The sequence below is a fragment of the Lithobates pipiens genome, unplaced genomic scaffold, assembly GCF_037356315.1.
Source record: "Lithobates pipiens isolate NorthernLeopardFrog02 unplaced genomic scaffold, aLitPip1_a1.2 Scaffold_22, whole genome shotgun sequence".
Classification (NCBI taxonomy): domain Eukaryota; kingdom Metazoa; phylum Chordata; class Amphibia; order Anura; family Ranidae; genus Lithobates; species Lithobates pipiens.
This window is the reverse complement of record NW_027507784.1, coordinates 345,188,234-345,203,506: the sequence shown is the minus strand read 5'-3', so window position 1 is coordinate 345,203,506 and position 15,273 is coordinate 345,188,234. Positions and strand designations below refer to the sequence as shown.

The 15,273-nt window shown below is 52.8% G+C and overlaps 1 protein-coding gene across 2 annotated transcripts in view; it reads left to right on the top strand.

Annotated features, from left to right (window-relative positions):
- Positions 1–15,273, top strand: part of SEMA5B (semaphorin 5B) — a 492,183-nt gene that overhangs the window by 299,680 nt on the left and 177,230 nt on the right. For both annotated transcript variants that reach the window (XM_077449725.1, XM_077449726.1), the window contains exons 8-9: positions 5,700–5,913; positions 8,905–9,190. In XM_077449725.1, coding sequence (XP_077305851.1) covers positions 5,700–5,913; positions 8,905–9,190 — 500 coding nt within the window. The remainder of the gene's footprint in view (positions 1–5,699; positions 5,914–8,904; positions 9,191–15,273) is intronic.

The window sequence follows — 15,273 nt, the reverse complement described above, 5'->3', positions numbered from 1 at the left end:
TGTGCTGAGTTCCTGGGTCTGTACTCCTGCTGTGCCCATTATTAGGGGTTCCCACCATCCCTGTGCTGAGTTCCTGGGTCTGTACACCCGCTGTGCCCATTATGAGGGGTTCCCACCATCCCTGTGCTGAGTTCCTGGGTCTGTACACCCGCTGTGCCCATTATGAGGGGTTCCCACCATCCCTGTGCTGAGTTCCTGGGTCTGTACTCCTGCTGTGCCCATTATGAGGGGTTCCCACCATCCCTGTGCTGAGTTCCTGGGTCTGTACACCCGCTGTGCCCATTATTAGGGGTTCCCACCATCCCTGTGCTGAGTTCCCGGGTCTGTACACCCGCTGTGCCCATTATGAGGGGTTCCCACCATCCCTGTGCTCAGTTCCCGGGTCTGTACACCCGCTGTGCCCATTATGAGGGGTTCCCACCATCCCTGTGCTCAGTTTCCGGGTCTGTACACCCGCTGTGCCCATTATGAGGGGTTCCCACCATCCCTGTGCCGTGTTTCGGGGTCTGATATGATGTCACAGGAGGTCGGACGGGCAATGAGTGAAGGCGATGGGGACTTTGTCTTTGATATGATGTCAGAGGAGGAGGTCAGGATGGGCGACAAGTGAAAGTTAGTGGGGACTTTACCCTTGCTACGATATCCGGGGGGGGGGGGGGGGATGATGTCGGGCCAGGTGATAAGTGGGAGTGATCGGGGACTTTGCATTTTCTATGATGTCGGAGGGGATCAGGGATTTTTATATGATGTCAGGGCGAGTGATGAATGGAGGGGATCGAGGACTTTGATAAGATGCTGGAGAAGGTCTGGGCAGGCAATTGGTGGATGTGATCAGGGACTTTGCCTTTGACATGTCAGAGGAGGTTGGGGCGGGTGATGAGCGGAGGGGATCCGGGTCTTTGCCTTTGCTATGATGTCGAAGGAGGTAAGGGTAGGCGATGAGCAGAGATGATCAGGGCCTTTGCTATGATATTGGAGGAGGTAAGGGAAGGCGATGAGTAGAGGTGATCAGGGACTTTGCCTTTGATATGATTTTGGATGAGGTCAGGGCGGGCGATGAGTAGAGGTGATCGGGGACTTGGCCTTTGATATGATGTCGGAGGAGGTCGGGGCGGGCGATGAGGTGAGGTGAATCGGGGACTTTGCCTTTGATATGATGTCGGAGGAGGTCGGGGCGGGCGATGAGGTGATCGGGGACTTTGCCTTTGATATGATGTCGGAGGAGGTCGGGGCGGGCGATGAGGTGAGGTGATCGGGGACTTTGCCTTTGATATGATGTCGGAGGAGGTCGAGGCGGGCGATGAGGTGAGGTGATCGGGGACTTTGCCTTTGATATGATGTCGGAGGAGGTCGGGGTGGGCGATGAGGGGAGGTGATCGGGGACTTTGCCTTTGATATGATGTCGGAGGAGGTCGGGGCGGGCGATGAGGGGAGGTGATCGGGGACTTTGCCTTTGATATGATGTCGGAGGAGGTCGGGGCGGGCGATGAGGGGAGGTGATCGGGGACTTTGCCTTTGATATGATGACGGAGGAGGTCGGGGCAGGCGATGAGGGGAGGTGATCGGGGACTTTGCCTTTGATATGATGTCGGAGGAGGTCGGGCGGGCGATGAGGGGAGGTGATCGGGGACTTTGCCTTTGATATGATGTCGGAGGAGGTCGGGGCGGGCGATGAGGGGAGGTGATCGGGGACTTTGCCTTTGATATGATGGCGGAGGAGGTCGGGCGGGCGATGAGGGGAGGTGATCGGGGACTTTGCGTTTGATATGATGTCGGAGGAGGTCGGGGCGGGCGATGAGGTGAGGTGATCGGGGACTTTGCCTTTGATATGATGTCGGAGGAGGTCGGGGCGGGCGATGAGGTGAGGTGATTGGGGACTTTGCCTTTGATATGATGACGGAGGAGGTCGGGGTGGGCGATGAGGTGAGGTGATCGGGGACTTTGCCTTTGATATGATGTTGGAGGAGGTCGAGGCGGGCGATGAGGGGAGGTGATCGGGGACTTTGCCTTTGATGTGATGACGGAGGAGGTCGGGCGGGCGATGAGGGGAGGTGATCGGGGACTTTGCCTTTGATGTGATGACGGAGGAGGTCGGGCGGGTGATGAGGGGAGGTGATCGGGGACTTTGCCTTTGATATGATGTCGGAGGAGGTCGGGGCGGGCGATGAGGGGAGGTGATCGGGGACTTTGCCTTTGATATGATGTCGGAGGAGGTCGGGGCGGGCGATGAGGTGAGGTGATCGGGGACTTTGCCTTTGATATGATGTCGGAGGAGGTCGGGCGGGTGATGAGGGGAGGTGATCTGGGACTTTGCCTTTGATATGATGACGGAGGAGGTTGGGCGGGTGATGAGGGGAGGTGATCGGGGACTTTGCCTTTGATATGATGTTGGAGGAGGTCGGGGCGGGCGATGAGGGGAGGTGATCGGGGACTTTGCCTTTGATGTGATGACGGAGGAGGTCGGGCGGGCGATGAGGGGAGGTGATCGGGGACTTTGCCTTTGATATGATGTCGGAGGAGGTCGGGCGGGTGATGAGGGGAGGTGATCTGGGACTTTGCCTTTGATGTGATGACGGAGGAGGTCGGGCGGGCGATGAGGGGAGGTGATCGGGGACTTTGCCTTTGATATGATGTCGGAGAAGGTCGGGCGGGTGATGAGGGGAGTTGATCTGGGACTTTGCCTTTGATATGATGCCGGAGGAGGTCGGGCGGGTGATGAGGGGAGGTGATCGGGGACTTTGCCTTTGATATGATGTCGGAGGAGGTCGGGGTGGGCGATGAGGGGAGGTGATCGGGGACTTTGCCTTTGATATGATGTTGGAGGAGGTTGGGGCGGGCGATGAGGGGAGGTGATCGGGGACTTTGCCTTTGATGTGATTTTGGATGAGGTCAGGGCGGGCGATGAGTAGAGGTGATCGGGGACTTGGCCTTTGATATGATGTCGGAGGAGGTCGGGGCGGGCGATGAGGTGAGGTGAATCGGGGACTTTGCCTTTGATATGATGTCGGAGGAGGTCGGGGCGGGCGATGAGGTGATCGGGGACTTTGCCTTTGATATGATGTCGGAGGAGGTCGGGGCGGGCGATGAGGTGAGGTGATCGGGGACTTTGCCTTTGATATGATGTCGGAGGAGGTCGAGGCGGGCGATGAGGTGAGGTGATCGGGGACTTTGCCTTTGATATGATGTCGGAGGAGGTCGGGGTGGGCGATGAGGGGAGGTGATCGGGGACTTTGCCTTTGATATGATGTCGGAGGAGGTCGGGGCGGGCGATGAGGGGAGGTGATCGGGGACTTTGCCTTTGATATGATGTCGGAGGAGGTCGGGGCGGGCGATGAGGGGAGGTGATCGGGGACTTTGCCTTTGATATGATGACGGAGGAGGTCGGGGCAGGCGATGAGGGGAGGTGATCGGGGACTTTGCCTTTGATATGATGTCGGAGGAGGTCGGGCGGGCGATGAGGGGAGGTGATCGGGGACTTTGCCTTTGATATGATGTCGGAGGAGGTCGTGGTGGGCGATGAGGGGAGGTGATCGGGGACTTTGCCTTTGATATGATGACGGAGGAGGTCGGGGCAGGCGATGAGGGGAGGTGATCGGGGACTTTGCCTTTGATATGATGTCGGAGGAGGTCGGGCGGGCGATGAGGGGAGGTGATCGGGGACTTTGCCTTTGATATGATGTCGGAGGAGGTCGGGCGGGCGATGAGGGGAGGTGATCGGGGACTTTGCCTTTGATATGATGTCGGAGGAGGTCGGGGCGGGCGATGAGGGGAGGTGATCGGGGACTTTGCCTTTGATATGATGTCGGAGGAGGTCGGGGCGGGCGATGAGGGGAGGTGATCGGGGACTTTGCAGGAACATTTCTCGCCTCTCTGAGATCAGCGGGTCTTGACCTCGGTCCTCAAGCACCCCCAACAGGCCGTGTTTTGGGAATTTCTCTTAGATAAAATAGCTGTCCAAAATACCAAGCCATTGATGCGAGATGAAGGAAATCCTGCAAACATGGCCTGTTGGGTGAGGACCGAGGATGAGAACTTCTGGTTTAGAACACGGAAAGCTCTGTCCGCACGCGTCTCCTGCGTATTTCTGACAATACAGCTGCATCCATTTAAACGTTCATCCCCCCTCCCCCCCCCCCACGGCATAAACAGATCACCGATAAGAATATTCGCTATCGTCACCACACATGGGGGGGGGGGGAGGGGGGCAGCCTTTCCATATAAAAGAATATTAAACCCTTTGTGGCCCCGGGGAGGAGAGTTGGCAGATTTTCCTGCCGGAGCCGCGGCCCCCCGCTCTGGGCGGTACGGGGTCACCGTAAGGGCGCTGCACCACCTGAACGATCGTTCTTGAGTCGGCGCCAGCCAGAGAGCGTGAAGCGAGATTGCAGCGATTCGCACATTCCTCGCACAAGAGGGGCGGCGGCTCGCTTACAGATCATGGGGGGGGGGCGGCGCTGCGGGAGGGGGAGGGAGGTTACGGGAAAACTTTAATAATAATATGAAGAAGTTTTGTTACAATTGGATACATTGATTTCCTGAGCACACCGACATACAATGTAACGTTCGGAAATTGGACCTTTATGTTACAGTCAGAAGCTTGCTGGCACTTTCCATAATAAAATATATATATATATTTGCAATCCTGGCAACGGTACTCTCCTAAAATCCTACCCCCCCCTTCTGTGATTGGTGCAAAAACTTACCAGCCCATCAGAGGTGCCAGATTTGCATTATGGGAGGTGGCACTCTGAGGACCCCCTGTCTACTATCATAGAGAAGCGTGCTGGACCCCCACGGCAAGTCAGATAGTCGTCGTCGTCGTCCCCCCCCCCCCCAGTCTGACTTCCCCTGGCCCGCCCCTTTCATTCACTGGATTTCATTCCTTTAAAAAAAATGAAGGCTCAGTATCACATGTGGGCGTTGCTTATGCAAATGCTGCCCTGCCTAGTAACGCCCACTTCTCCAGACCAACACCCACCCATCATGATAGCTCCTCCCACTGCTTGCATCAGTACTTGAGAGGGGTACTGACGCGGGGGGGGGGGGGGGAGGGGGGGCTGTGACGTTTTTAAGAAGCTATGTACAGCCCCCTGCCGGCCCCTCCCACCAGCCATGATCTGCCTGCATTGCATAGATAAGTACAGAGACCCGGTGATGACATCACTGTGTATAAAGTATGTAATGAAAACAGAAAGTTTTTTTTTTTTTTCATTAGAATTGTAAAAAGGGGGAAAGAGGAATCAGGGAAGGTAAAATCTGAGCAGAGTAAACTCCCACCTTTAAATGTGGGTGACAGGGCCTGGAGGGGGGGGCAGGAGAGGCGGCATCCCTGGGCACTGTGGTATCATGTGAGGTGGGGGTGCCAGGAGATTGGAGGGGAGGAGATTTGTGTTGGGAAGGGGAATTTGGGGGGGGGGGGGGAGCAGGGTCTAAGAATTGTTCCAGGAGGGGAAATTATGCTTTGTGTGCTAGTAGTGGTGTTTTAGGGGGATTTGTGTTGGGAGGGGGAAGAGGATTTGTCCTAGGAGGGGAATTTGGGCTTGGAAGAGGTGATAAGGCAGAGGAGAATTGTGCTAGGAGGGGAAATTGTTTTTGGTGGGGGGCGGTGGGGGGGGGTGGGATTTGTGCTAGTAGAGATGATTGGGGGGAGTACTGTATTTGTGCTGTTGTTTCCTATGAGGTTTTCTGCTTTATTTCAGGTGGGGAACATCAGCCGAGTCATTGAGAAGATAAACGGCGTAGCGCGTTGCCCGTACGACCCTCGCCACAATTCCACTGCCGTCATCACATCCAGGGGCGAGCTGTACGCCGCCACCATCATCGACTTCTCCGGCCGGGACCCGGCCATCTACCGCAGCCTGGGGAGTGTCCCTCCGCTCCGCACTGCCCAGTACAACTCCAAGTGGCTGAACGGTGAGCTCACTCATTAAAGAGTACCTGTCACCCGGGTGCAAGGATCGTGTACCTGTCACCCGGGTGCAAGGATCGGGTACCTGTCACCCGGGTGCAAGGATCGTGTACCTGTCACCCAGGTGCAAGGATCGGGTACCTGTCACCCGGGTGCAAGGATCGTGTACCTGTCACCCGGGTGCAAGGATCGTGTACCTGTCACCCGGGCGCAAGGATCGGGTCCCTGTCACCCGGGCGCAAGGATCGGGTCCCTGTCACCCGGGCGCAAGGATCGGGTCCCTGTCACCCGGGCGCAAGGATCGGGTCCCTGTCACCCGGGCGCAAGGATCGGGTCCCTGTCACCCGGTCGCAAGGATCGGGTCCCTGTCACCCGGTCGCAAGGATCGGGTCCCTGTCACCCGGTCGCAAGGATCGGGTCCCTGTCACTCGGTCGCAAGGATCGGGTCCCTGTCACTCGGTCGCAAGGATCGGGTCCCTGTCACCCGGGCGCAAGGATCGGGTCCCTGTCACCCGGGCGCAAGGATCGGGTCCCTGTCACCCGGGTGCAAGGATCGGGTCCCTGTCACCCGGGCGCAAGGATCGGGTCCCTGTCACCCGGGCGCAAGGATTGAGTACCTGACACCCGGGCGCAAGGATCAGATTCTTATGGGAGTCGGTAGATATGATATTGTGAAGGAGAGGATGGTCAGGAAGGACTCTGAGCCTTAAGGGGCCGATTCACACTATGTGCGGGGACAAGACGTTTTACCACAAGGGGGGTACCACATGGTAAAACGTCTGTCACCGCAGGGACACGATTGTTTCCAGTGTGCCCCATTCACACTGCAATGCAGCCTAGCGTCTAACCAAATCGCACTGCAATCTCAGGCATTGCAGTGAATGAAGTGTATGTTTTGTATGCTTTGAATAAAGCTTGTACAAAAAAAAAACAAGGTGGAGCGATGCACTAAATCACAGCCACATCCTGTGAGCAAAATCTGCTCATCTACATACACTTTGTTAGGCACATAGTTAACCCCTTGATTTCCCTTCTGATCACCCTCGTCACCCATTAGTGTCACTAATACATTGTAATCACTGATCACTAGCAACATCAGTGTCGGTGTCACTCCCTACCAGCGTCAGTTAGCACCAGATTGTCCGCCACACTATCACAGTCCCACTATGAGACCCCTTTCACACTGGGGTGCTTTTCAGGCATTTTAGCACTAAAAATAACGCCTGAAAAGCACTTCTCATGCCACCCAAGTTTGAAAGGCCGGAGGGCTTTCCCACTGGGGCGGTGCGCTTGCAGGACAGGAAAAAAGTCCTGCAAGCAGCATCTTTGGGGGGGTTGGAGGTGCGGAATATACAGCTCTCCCAAACCGACCCCCGTCCATTGAAATGAATGGGCAGCGCTGCCGAAGCGCATTGCAAAGAGCTTCGAAACGGGCACTGTTAACCCTTTCCTCTGCCGCTAGCGGGGGGGGGGTTTAAAAGCGCCCCACTAGCAGTCGAAAAGCGCTGCAATAACAGCGGTAAAGTTCCGGTAAAACTAGCGGCGATTTACCGCTAACGCCCGCGCGGCCCCAGCGTGAAAGGAGTCCAAGCCGCTGATCATCACCATTACTAGTATAGTGTCTAAAGCTGCGGAAATTCCCGTTTATATTCTATATTTTGGAGACTCTACAACTTTCACACAAACCAATCAATATTCACTTATTGGGGTTTTTTCTTATATCAAAGAAATGTAGCAGAATAGATTTTGGCCAAAATTTATGAAGACGTTTGATTTTTATTGGATAAGTTTTATAACGGAAGGTAAAAAAATATTGATTGTTTTTTTTTTTCTAAATTTTTGCCCTTTTTTCATTTATATAATAAAAAAAAAACCAAAAAAAAAAAAACCGCAGAGGTGATCAAATACCACCAAAAGAAAGCTCTATTTTTGTGGAAAAAAATATTAAAATTTCATTTGGGTACAATGTTGCATGACTGCACAATTGGCAGTTAAAGCAGCACAGAGCTGAATAGCAGAAAAAAAGTCCTGGTCATAAGGGGTGGGGGGGGGGGGGGGGGGGCATGTATGGGGGGTAAAACCTTCTGGAGGTCAAGTGGATAGAAGGCGCAGACTGGAAACGGGAGATGAAGATAAAATTTTAAATTTTGACCATCAATACAATTCAACTGACATCATGTGCAGATAAAACCCCTCCCTGAATGAAACAGAAGAGGTGCTTTGTATCTCTTTATTTCCCGTCTGATCAATGTTTATAAACAATGTTACTTTGCATCTCTCTATCTCCTGTCTGATCAATATTTATTAAAAAAATGTTACTTTGTATCTCTCTATCTCCCATCTGATCAATGTTTATAAACAATCTTACTTTATATGTCTCTCTCTCCTGTCTGAGCAATGTTTATAAACAATCTTACTTTGTATCTCTCCATCTCCCATCTAATCAATGTTACTTTGTATCTCTCTATCTCCCATCTGATCAATGTTTATAAGCAATGTTACTTTGTATCTCTAGCTCCTGTCTGTACAATGTTTATAAACACTGTTACTTTGTATCTCTATCTCCTGTCTCTACTATGTTTATAAACACTGTGTCAGACGGTTCATTTTTGTGACGGCTGCAGCTTCTGCTGTTTTTAAATTTACACAGCAACTACTAGCTGTCATTTTGACAGCTTGAGCGTCTGACAAATGTTGGGGTGAAGGTTGTCACTGGAACAGGTGTCCCCATTGGAAGATGCCCCCTCACTTCCTGTTTTGGTGGCAACTGTATACATTTAGATATCTGTATACATTTTTACAATTTTCATCACTTTCTGTCCTGGTGGCAAAGTTCCCCAGAATAATTGAAGAAGGTGGCTCTGGATCCTTCAATGTCCTCACTGACCAAAAAGAGAAGGTCAGGAAGCAGGAGAGGGCAGGACCACCCTTGACTGAAATACCCCGGATAGGGAACGCTGAGGGTCCCCCTAAACTCCACTGCCTGTTTCTTTCAGAACCCAATTTTGTGGCCGCCTACGACATCGGCCTGTTCACCTACTTCTTCTTCCGGGAGAACGCGGTGGAGCACGACTGCGGCAAGACGGTGTACTCGCGGGTGGCGAGGGTCTGCAAGAACGACTTCGGGGGGCGTTTTCTGCTGGAGGACACCTGGACGACGTTCATGAAGGCGAGGCTGAACTGCTCCCGCTCGGGAGAGATCCCCTTCTACTACAACGAGCTGCAGAGCACCTTCCTTCTCCAGGAGCAGGACCTCATCTACGGGGTCTTCACCACCAACGTGTGAGTACCGAGCCCCGCCCCTCAGTGTTGTACACCAATGAGGGTGAGCCAAGGGTCCACCCCAATGTCAGGGGTCTACTCACTCTTGTGATGCTGTGTAATTGTATTATGTTTGACTTTTTTATATAATATTGTGAATTTAAATGAATATGAATTTAATTATCGGCACCCCCCTTTTTTTTCTACTGGCAAAACACCGATAACCCTATTTTTGGCTGATAATTTTTAGCGCTCGATATATCGGTGCGTCTCTACTCCCTTTGCCTCCTGGGATATGCACGTCACATATATCCCAGGAGGCATAGGCTTCTTCATTGAAGAAACGGGAAGGGGGCGGTCCTAGTGTCCCATCAGCGGGAGGGGTGTCGGCTGCCTGTCAATGACATCACAGTAATGCCGCGTACACACGATCAAACAATCCAGTGGACTTGAGTCCGCCGGACAATCCGCCCGCGTGTAGGCTTTGGCGGACTTTTTTTTACCCAAAAGTCCGGCGGACTAAGATTGGAGTTTTGCACATCAGTCTGTCCGCCGGACTCGCGTTTCGGCGGACAGTACGGCTGTGTGTGTGCCAGTGCGCCGTACTTTTGTAATGAACTGACTTTTCCCGCCCGGAGAAAAGTCCGCTCATTTTGAGCGCGTCTCCAAGTAGCCGGGACCAGCGAAGGAGGCGTCGCTGGCCCCGTCACCTGGTATGGACTTAAAGGGAAATCCCTACGCTGAAAAAACGGCGTGGGGGTCCCCCCTAGGTCTATATCAGCCCCTTATCCGAGCACGCTACCCAGCCGGCCAGGAAAGGGGGGGGGACGAGAGAGCGCCCCCCCCTCCTGAGCTGTACCAGGCCGCGTGTCCTCAACATGGGGGGGTGCCTTGAGGAAGGGGGGGCCGTGCGGCCCCCCCACCCCATAGCACCTTGTCCCCATGTTGATGAGGACGAGGGCCTCTTCCCGACAACCCTTGCCGTTGGTTGTCGGGGTCTGCGGGCGGGGGGCTTATCAGAATCCGGGAGCCCCCTTTAATAAGGGGGCCCCCGGATCCCGGCCCTCTACCCATTCACCTGTGAAAAAAATGTAAAAAAAAAAAAACACAACACACAAGTTTATAGTTTATTGCACAACTCCGGGGGTCTTCTTATGTCTTCGGGGGTCTTTTCGCCGGACTCCTCCACTATCTTCTGCTAGCTCTTTTACTAGCGGAGGAGCCCGGCTTTCTTCTTCGCCGCCGCCCTCTTCTTCCGACTTCGGGGGTCTTGTCCCTCTCTTCGGGGGTCTTGTCCCCCTCTTCGGTTCTTCTTGCCTGGCCACCACGCCTTCTTCTAGCTCTTTTACAAGCGTTGACCCGGTCTTCTGTCGCCGCTGCCGCCGTCTTCTGTTCTTCTCTTCTTCTCTTCTGGAGATGCTGCCTCGTCGCTGTTTCCGGCCACTGACAGGACACGCGGCGACTTATATAGGGACATCACTCATCAACATGGGGACAAGGTGCTTTGGGGTGGGCGGGCCGCATGCCCCCCCCCCTCTTCCCCAAGGCATCCCCTCATGTTGAGGGCACGCGGCCTGGTACGGCTCAGGAGGGGGGGGGGCGCTCGCTCGTCCCCACCTGCTTTCCTGGCCGGCCGGGTAGCGTGCTCGGATAAGGGTCTGATATAGACCTGGGGGGGGACCCCCACGCCGTTTTTTCGGCGTAGGGATTCCTCTTTAAGTCCATACCAGGTGACTCGCCCACACACGCGGAGGAAAGTCCGCTCATTTTGAGCGCGTCTCCAGGTAACCGGGACCAGCGAAGGAGGCATCGCTGGCCCCGGCTACCTGGAGACGCGCTCAAAATGAGCGGACTTTCCTCCGCGTGTGTGGGCGAGTCCGTTCATTTCAAAAGTACGGCTTATAGTTCGGCGGACTTAGTCCGCAGTACCTAGTCCGCTGCGAAAGTACCGTGTGTGGGCAGGTAGCTCGTTCGGAAAGTCTGATACGTGTTTACGCAGCATTTGACATGACCAAAGACTGCCAGAAAAGAAGAGGATCTCGGTTGGGTCCACTGAGTGGATGAGTATCTAAACTTGGCAGAACTCACCACCAGGTAAGTAGGGGTTTTAAAAATAAAATGGAGGGGGGGGGGGGATGAGAGGGTCAAAATCCTCTTTTAACACGTTCCCTCGGTCAGTGTTGGTTCTTGCAGAGACGGGGGGGGGGAAAGTCATTGTCTTCTTACACTTCAAAAGACTGGAAAGACTATCTGGACTGCAGTTAGTTCTAAAGTAAAATTGCATTGGGTTTAACTTTTGTGTCTTGTTGAATACTTTAGCTGCCTGTGGATGGTGACATCTAATGGTGGGTTTGGGCCTCTGAAACTTGTTTACTGCGTGATTTTTGATATCTTCCTCTGTCCTCCCCTCCTGTTTAAGACTAGTTAGTTCAGTCCAGCTAGACCCTTCCCGCTTCTTTCATGTGCCCTCAGTCAGTGTTGAGTTATTTGCAGAGACGGGACTCAGGAAAGTCATTGTCTTCCTACATTTTAAAAGACTGGAAAACCTCCTCTGCACTGAAATTACAGTGTGTGGAAAAAAGTATTCACACCCCTTGAGATTTTCCACGTTTCCTCAGGTTACAACCAAAAAGGTAAATGTATTTTATTGGGATTTTATGTGATAGATCAACACAAAGTGACACATAATTGTGAAGTGGAAGGAAAATGATAAATGATACAAATAAATATGTGAAAAGTGCGTTTTGGGGCACGGGGGGGGGGTGTCTTAGATTAGGTGGTCAGGGGAAGGGACACAAAGGATATAACAGTGTCTGTGCTTTAGTGCCCCATAGACTTCTGTTGGCCTGTCTCTGGCCATCTCTGGCCTTGGACACAACCCTATAGAAATCTATGGGGCACTAATGGACAGATGTGGCCGGGAAAGTGAGAATTGGGGCTCTGGATGTAGACAAGCACAGGAACGGCTTTTGTGGAGGCGAGTATGTTGGGGGGGGGGGGGGGGGAGCTCTTGGGTTAGGTCAGGGGAAGGGGCACAAAGGATATAACACCATGTCTGCACTTTATTGCCCCATAGACTTCTTTTGGCCTGTTTCTAACCGTCTCCGGCCTTGGACACAGCCCTATAGAAGTCTATGGGGCACTGATGGGCAGACGCGCCAGGACAATGAGACTTGGGTCTCTGGATGTAGACAATCACAGGAATAGCTGTTGCGGAGGTGAGCATGTTAGGGGGGGGGTCTTAGTTTAGGTCAGGGGAAGGAGCACAAAGGATATAACACCATGTCTGCACTTTAGTGCTCCATAGACTTCTGTTGGCCTGTTTCTAACCATCTCCGGCCTTGGACACAGCCCTATAGAAGTCTATGGGGCACTGATGGGCAGACGTGCCAGGACAATGAGACTTGGGTCTCTGGATGTAGACAAGCACAGGAATGGCTGTTGCAGAGGTGAGCATGTTGGGGGGGGTGGGGCATTAGGTCAGGGGAAGGGGCACAAAGGATAGAACACTGTGTCTGCACTTTAGTGCTCCATAGACTTCTGTTGGCCTGTCTCTGACTATCTCCGGCCTTGGACACGGCCCTATAGAACTCTATGGGGCACTGATGGGCAGACGTGCCAGGACAATGAGACTTGGGTCTCTGGATGTAGACAAGCACAGGAATGGCTGTTGCAGAGGTGAGCATGTTGGGGGGGGTGGGGCATTAGGTCAGGGGAAGGGGCACAAAGGATAGAACACTGTGTCTGCACTTTAGTGCTCCATAGACTTCTGTTGGCCTGTCTCTGACTATCTCCGGCCTTGGACACAACCCTATAGAAGTCTATGGGGAACTAATGGGCAGACGCGGCCAGGACTGTGAGACCTGCTGTGATTGATGTAAACAAGAATAGAAGCCGCTGCTGAAAGTATGGGTGGGGGAGGGGGTGGGGCACAAAGGCTAGAACACTGTGTCTGCACATAAGTGCCCTATACACATCTATTGGCCCATCTCCAGCCTTAGACCCAACCCTATAGGATTCTATGGGGCACTAATGGGCAGACGCGGCCAGGACAATGAAAGATGCAGCAATGGATGTAAACAAGCACAGGAATGGTATGTGGTGGTGGTGGGAGGGGGGGAGGTAGGTCAGGGAAGGGGCGCAGAAGGATAAAATGCCCCATCCGCACATTAGTGCCCCATAGACTTCCATGTCCTGAAGTTTTCAAGTGCACTTAAGCCCGACAAAGCGTTTGTTCGTTTCGCTTTTTTTAAACATCTCTCAGTGTTGTTGGTTTTGTGCCCCGGAAGTCGCATTCATTAGGACGGAGCGCATTTTTCTTCCATCGATTGTTTGGCGGTTTTCTGAAGTCGGATTGCGTCCTGTAGATGGATTTAATTCAGCATCTCGGGGCCGGGGCTCTGCTCTTCATTCAGACGCATTTGCAATGCTTTTAACTACGTACTACTCTCAGAAGAAAAAAACGACCAAAATAACACTTTAAATAGTTTTTAATGCATACGGAATACGCCATCGGCTCATCGGAAACAGCGGCAGTATTGCGTGCCATAAACAAACGCTTCGGTATGTGTCTCAGTGTGGGTCAGGGTCAGGTTCGGGGGTTGGGCTGAGGCTTGTTCTGCATACCGATATGATCCACCAATCGATGCGACCGAACGGATCGAATTGCATTAAGACTGAACTCATAAGACGCAGTACCCAACCAATAACACAAAGAGCTGGGTCTCAAATTTTCCGACAAAAAAATCCGATCGGACTTTTTACGATCGTTTTGTAGAGAATTTCTGATCGGACAAAGTGCCACGCTTGCTCAGATCAAATTACGAGACCAAAGCTATTGGCTACTGGGCTGAACGTAGTCCCGTCACGAACGAACGTCATCAGGTTCCGAACGATCGGATTTTCCGACAACTTTGTCCGACCGTGTGTATGCAACACCAGTTTCGGCCAAAATCCGTCGTAGAAAATCCGATGGATTTTGTGGTCGGAATTTCCGACCGTGTGCACAGGGCATAAGTCACGAGACGTAGAGAAGGCATCTGTTTGGTGACGGCCAACTTACTAGAGGGGACCTCAACTGTGGCCCTCTACATCCCCAGGGGCCCTCACATAATAATCAGCAAATGTAGCCTTTAGAAGATTGTCAGAAGCTGAAAACTCGCTGAGGGAAATGGTCAGAGACTAAGGACATGCTACAGGTAAGGGCTGGATGTATATATATATATATATATATCCAGTGCACCCCAGAACATCATCTAGTGACCCCAATGTGACCCTATATGTGATACGACTTCCTTGGACCCCAAAATATCCTGTCAGCTAGTGACCCCCAATAAACCCCTGTGTGCCCTTTGACTCAGTTGCACCCCAAAACATCCTGTGACATCTAGTGACCCCAAGGCACCCATGTGTACCCTGTGACTCCAGTACACCCCAAAGCATTCTCTGGCATCTTGTGACCTCAGTGTGCCTCTGTGCACCCCATGACTCCAGTGCACCACAGAACATCCTGTGCCATCTAGTGCCCCCAATGTGCCCCTATATGTGATATGATTTCCATGAACCCCAGAACATCCTGTGTCCTCTAGGGACCCCGGTGTGTCTTATGACTCCATTGCACCCCAGAACATCCTGTGTAATCTAGTGACCCCACCCCATGTACTCCTGTGTGCCCTGTGACACCACTGTGTGTACCCCATAGCATCCTGTAGCATCTAGTGACCCCAATGTGTCCCTATATATGATACGACTCCCATAAACCACAGAATATCCTGTGTCATCTAGTGACCCCAACGTGCCCCTATATGTGATATGAATCTTATGAACCCCAGAACATCCTGTGTCATCTAGTGAACCCCAGTGTGCTCTGACTCAATTGTACCCCAAAAATCCTGTGACTTATAGTGACCCCCCCCCCCATGTACTCCTGTTTGCCCTGTGACACCAGTGCACCCCATAGCATTTTGTAGCATCTAGTAACCCCAATGTGACTCCCCCAAACCTCAGAGTGTCCGAGGTCACCTAGTGACCCCAATGTGCCCCTATATATGATATGAATGTTATGAACCACAGAACATCCCACGTCCTCTAGTGACCCCCAACAT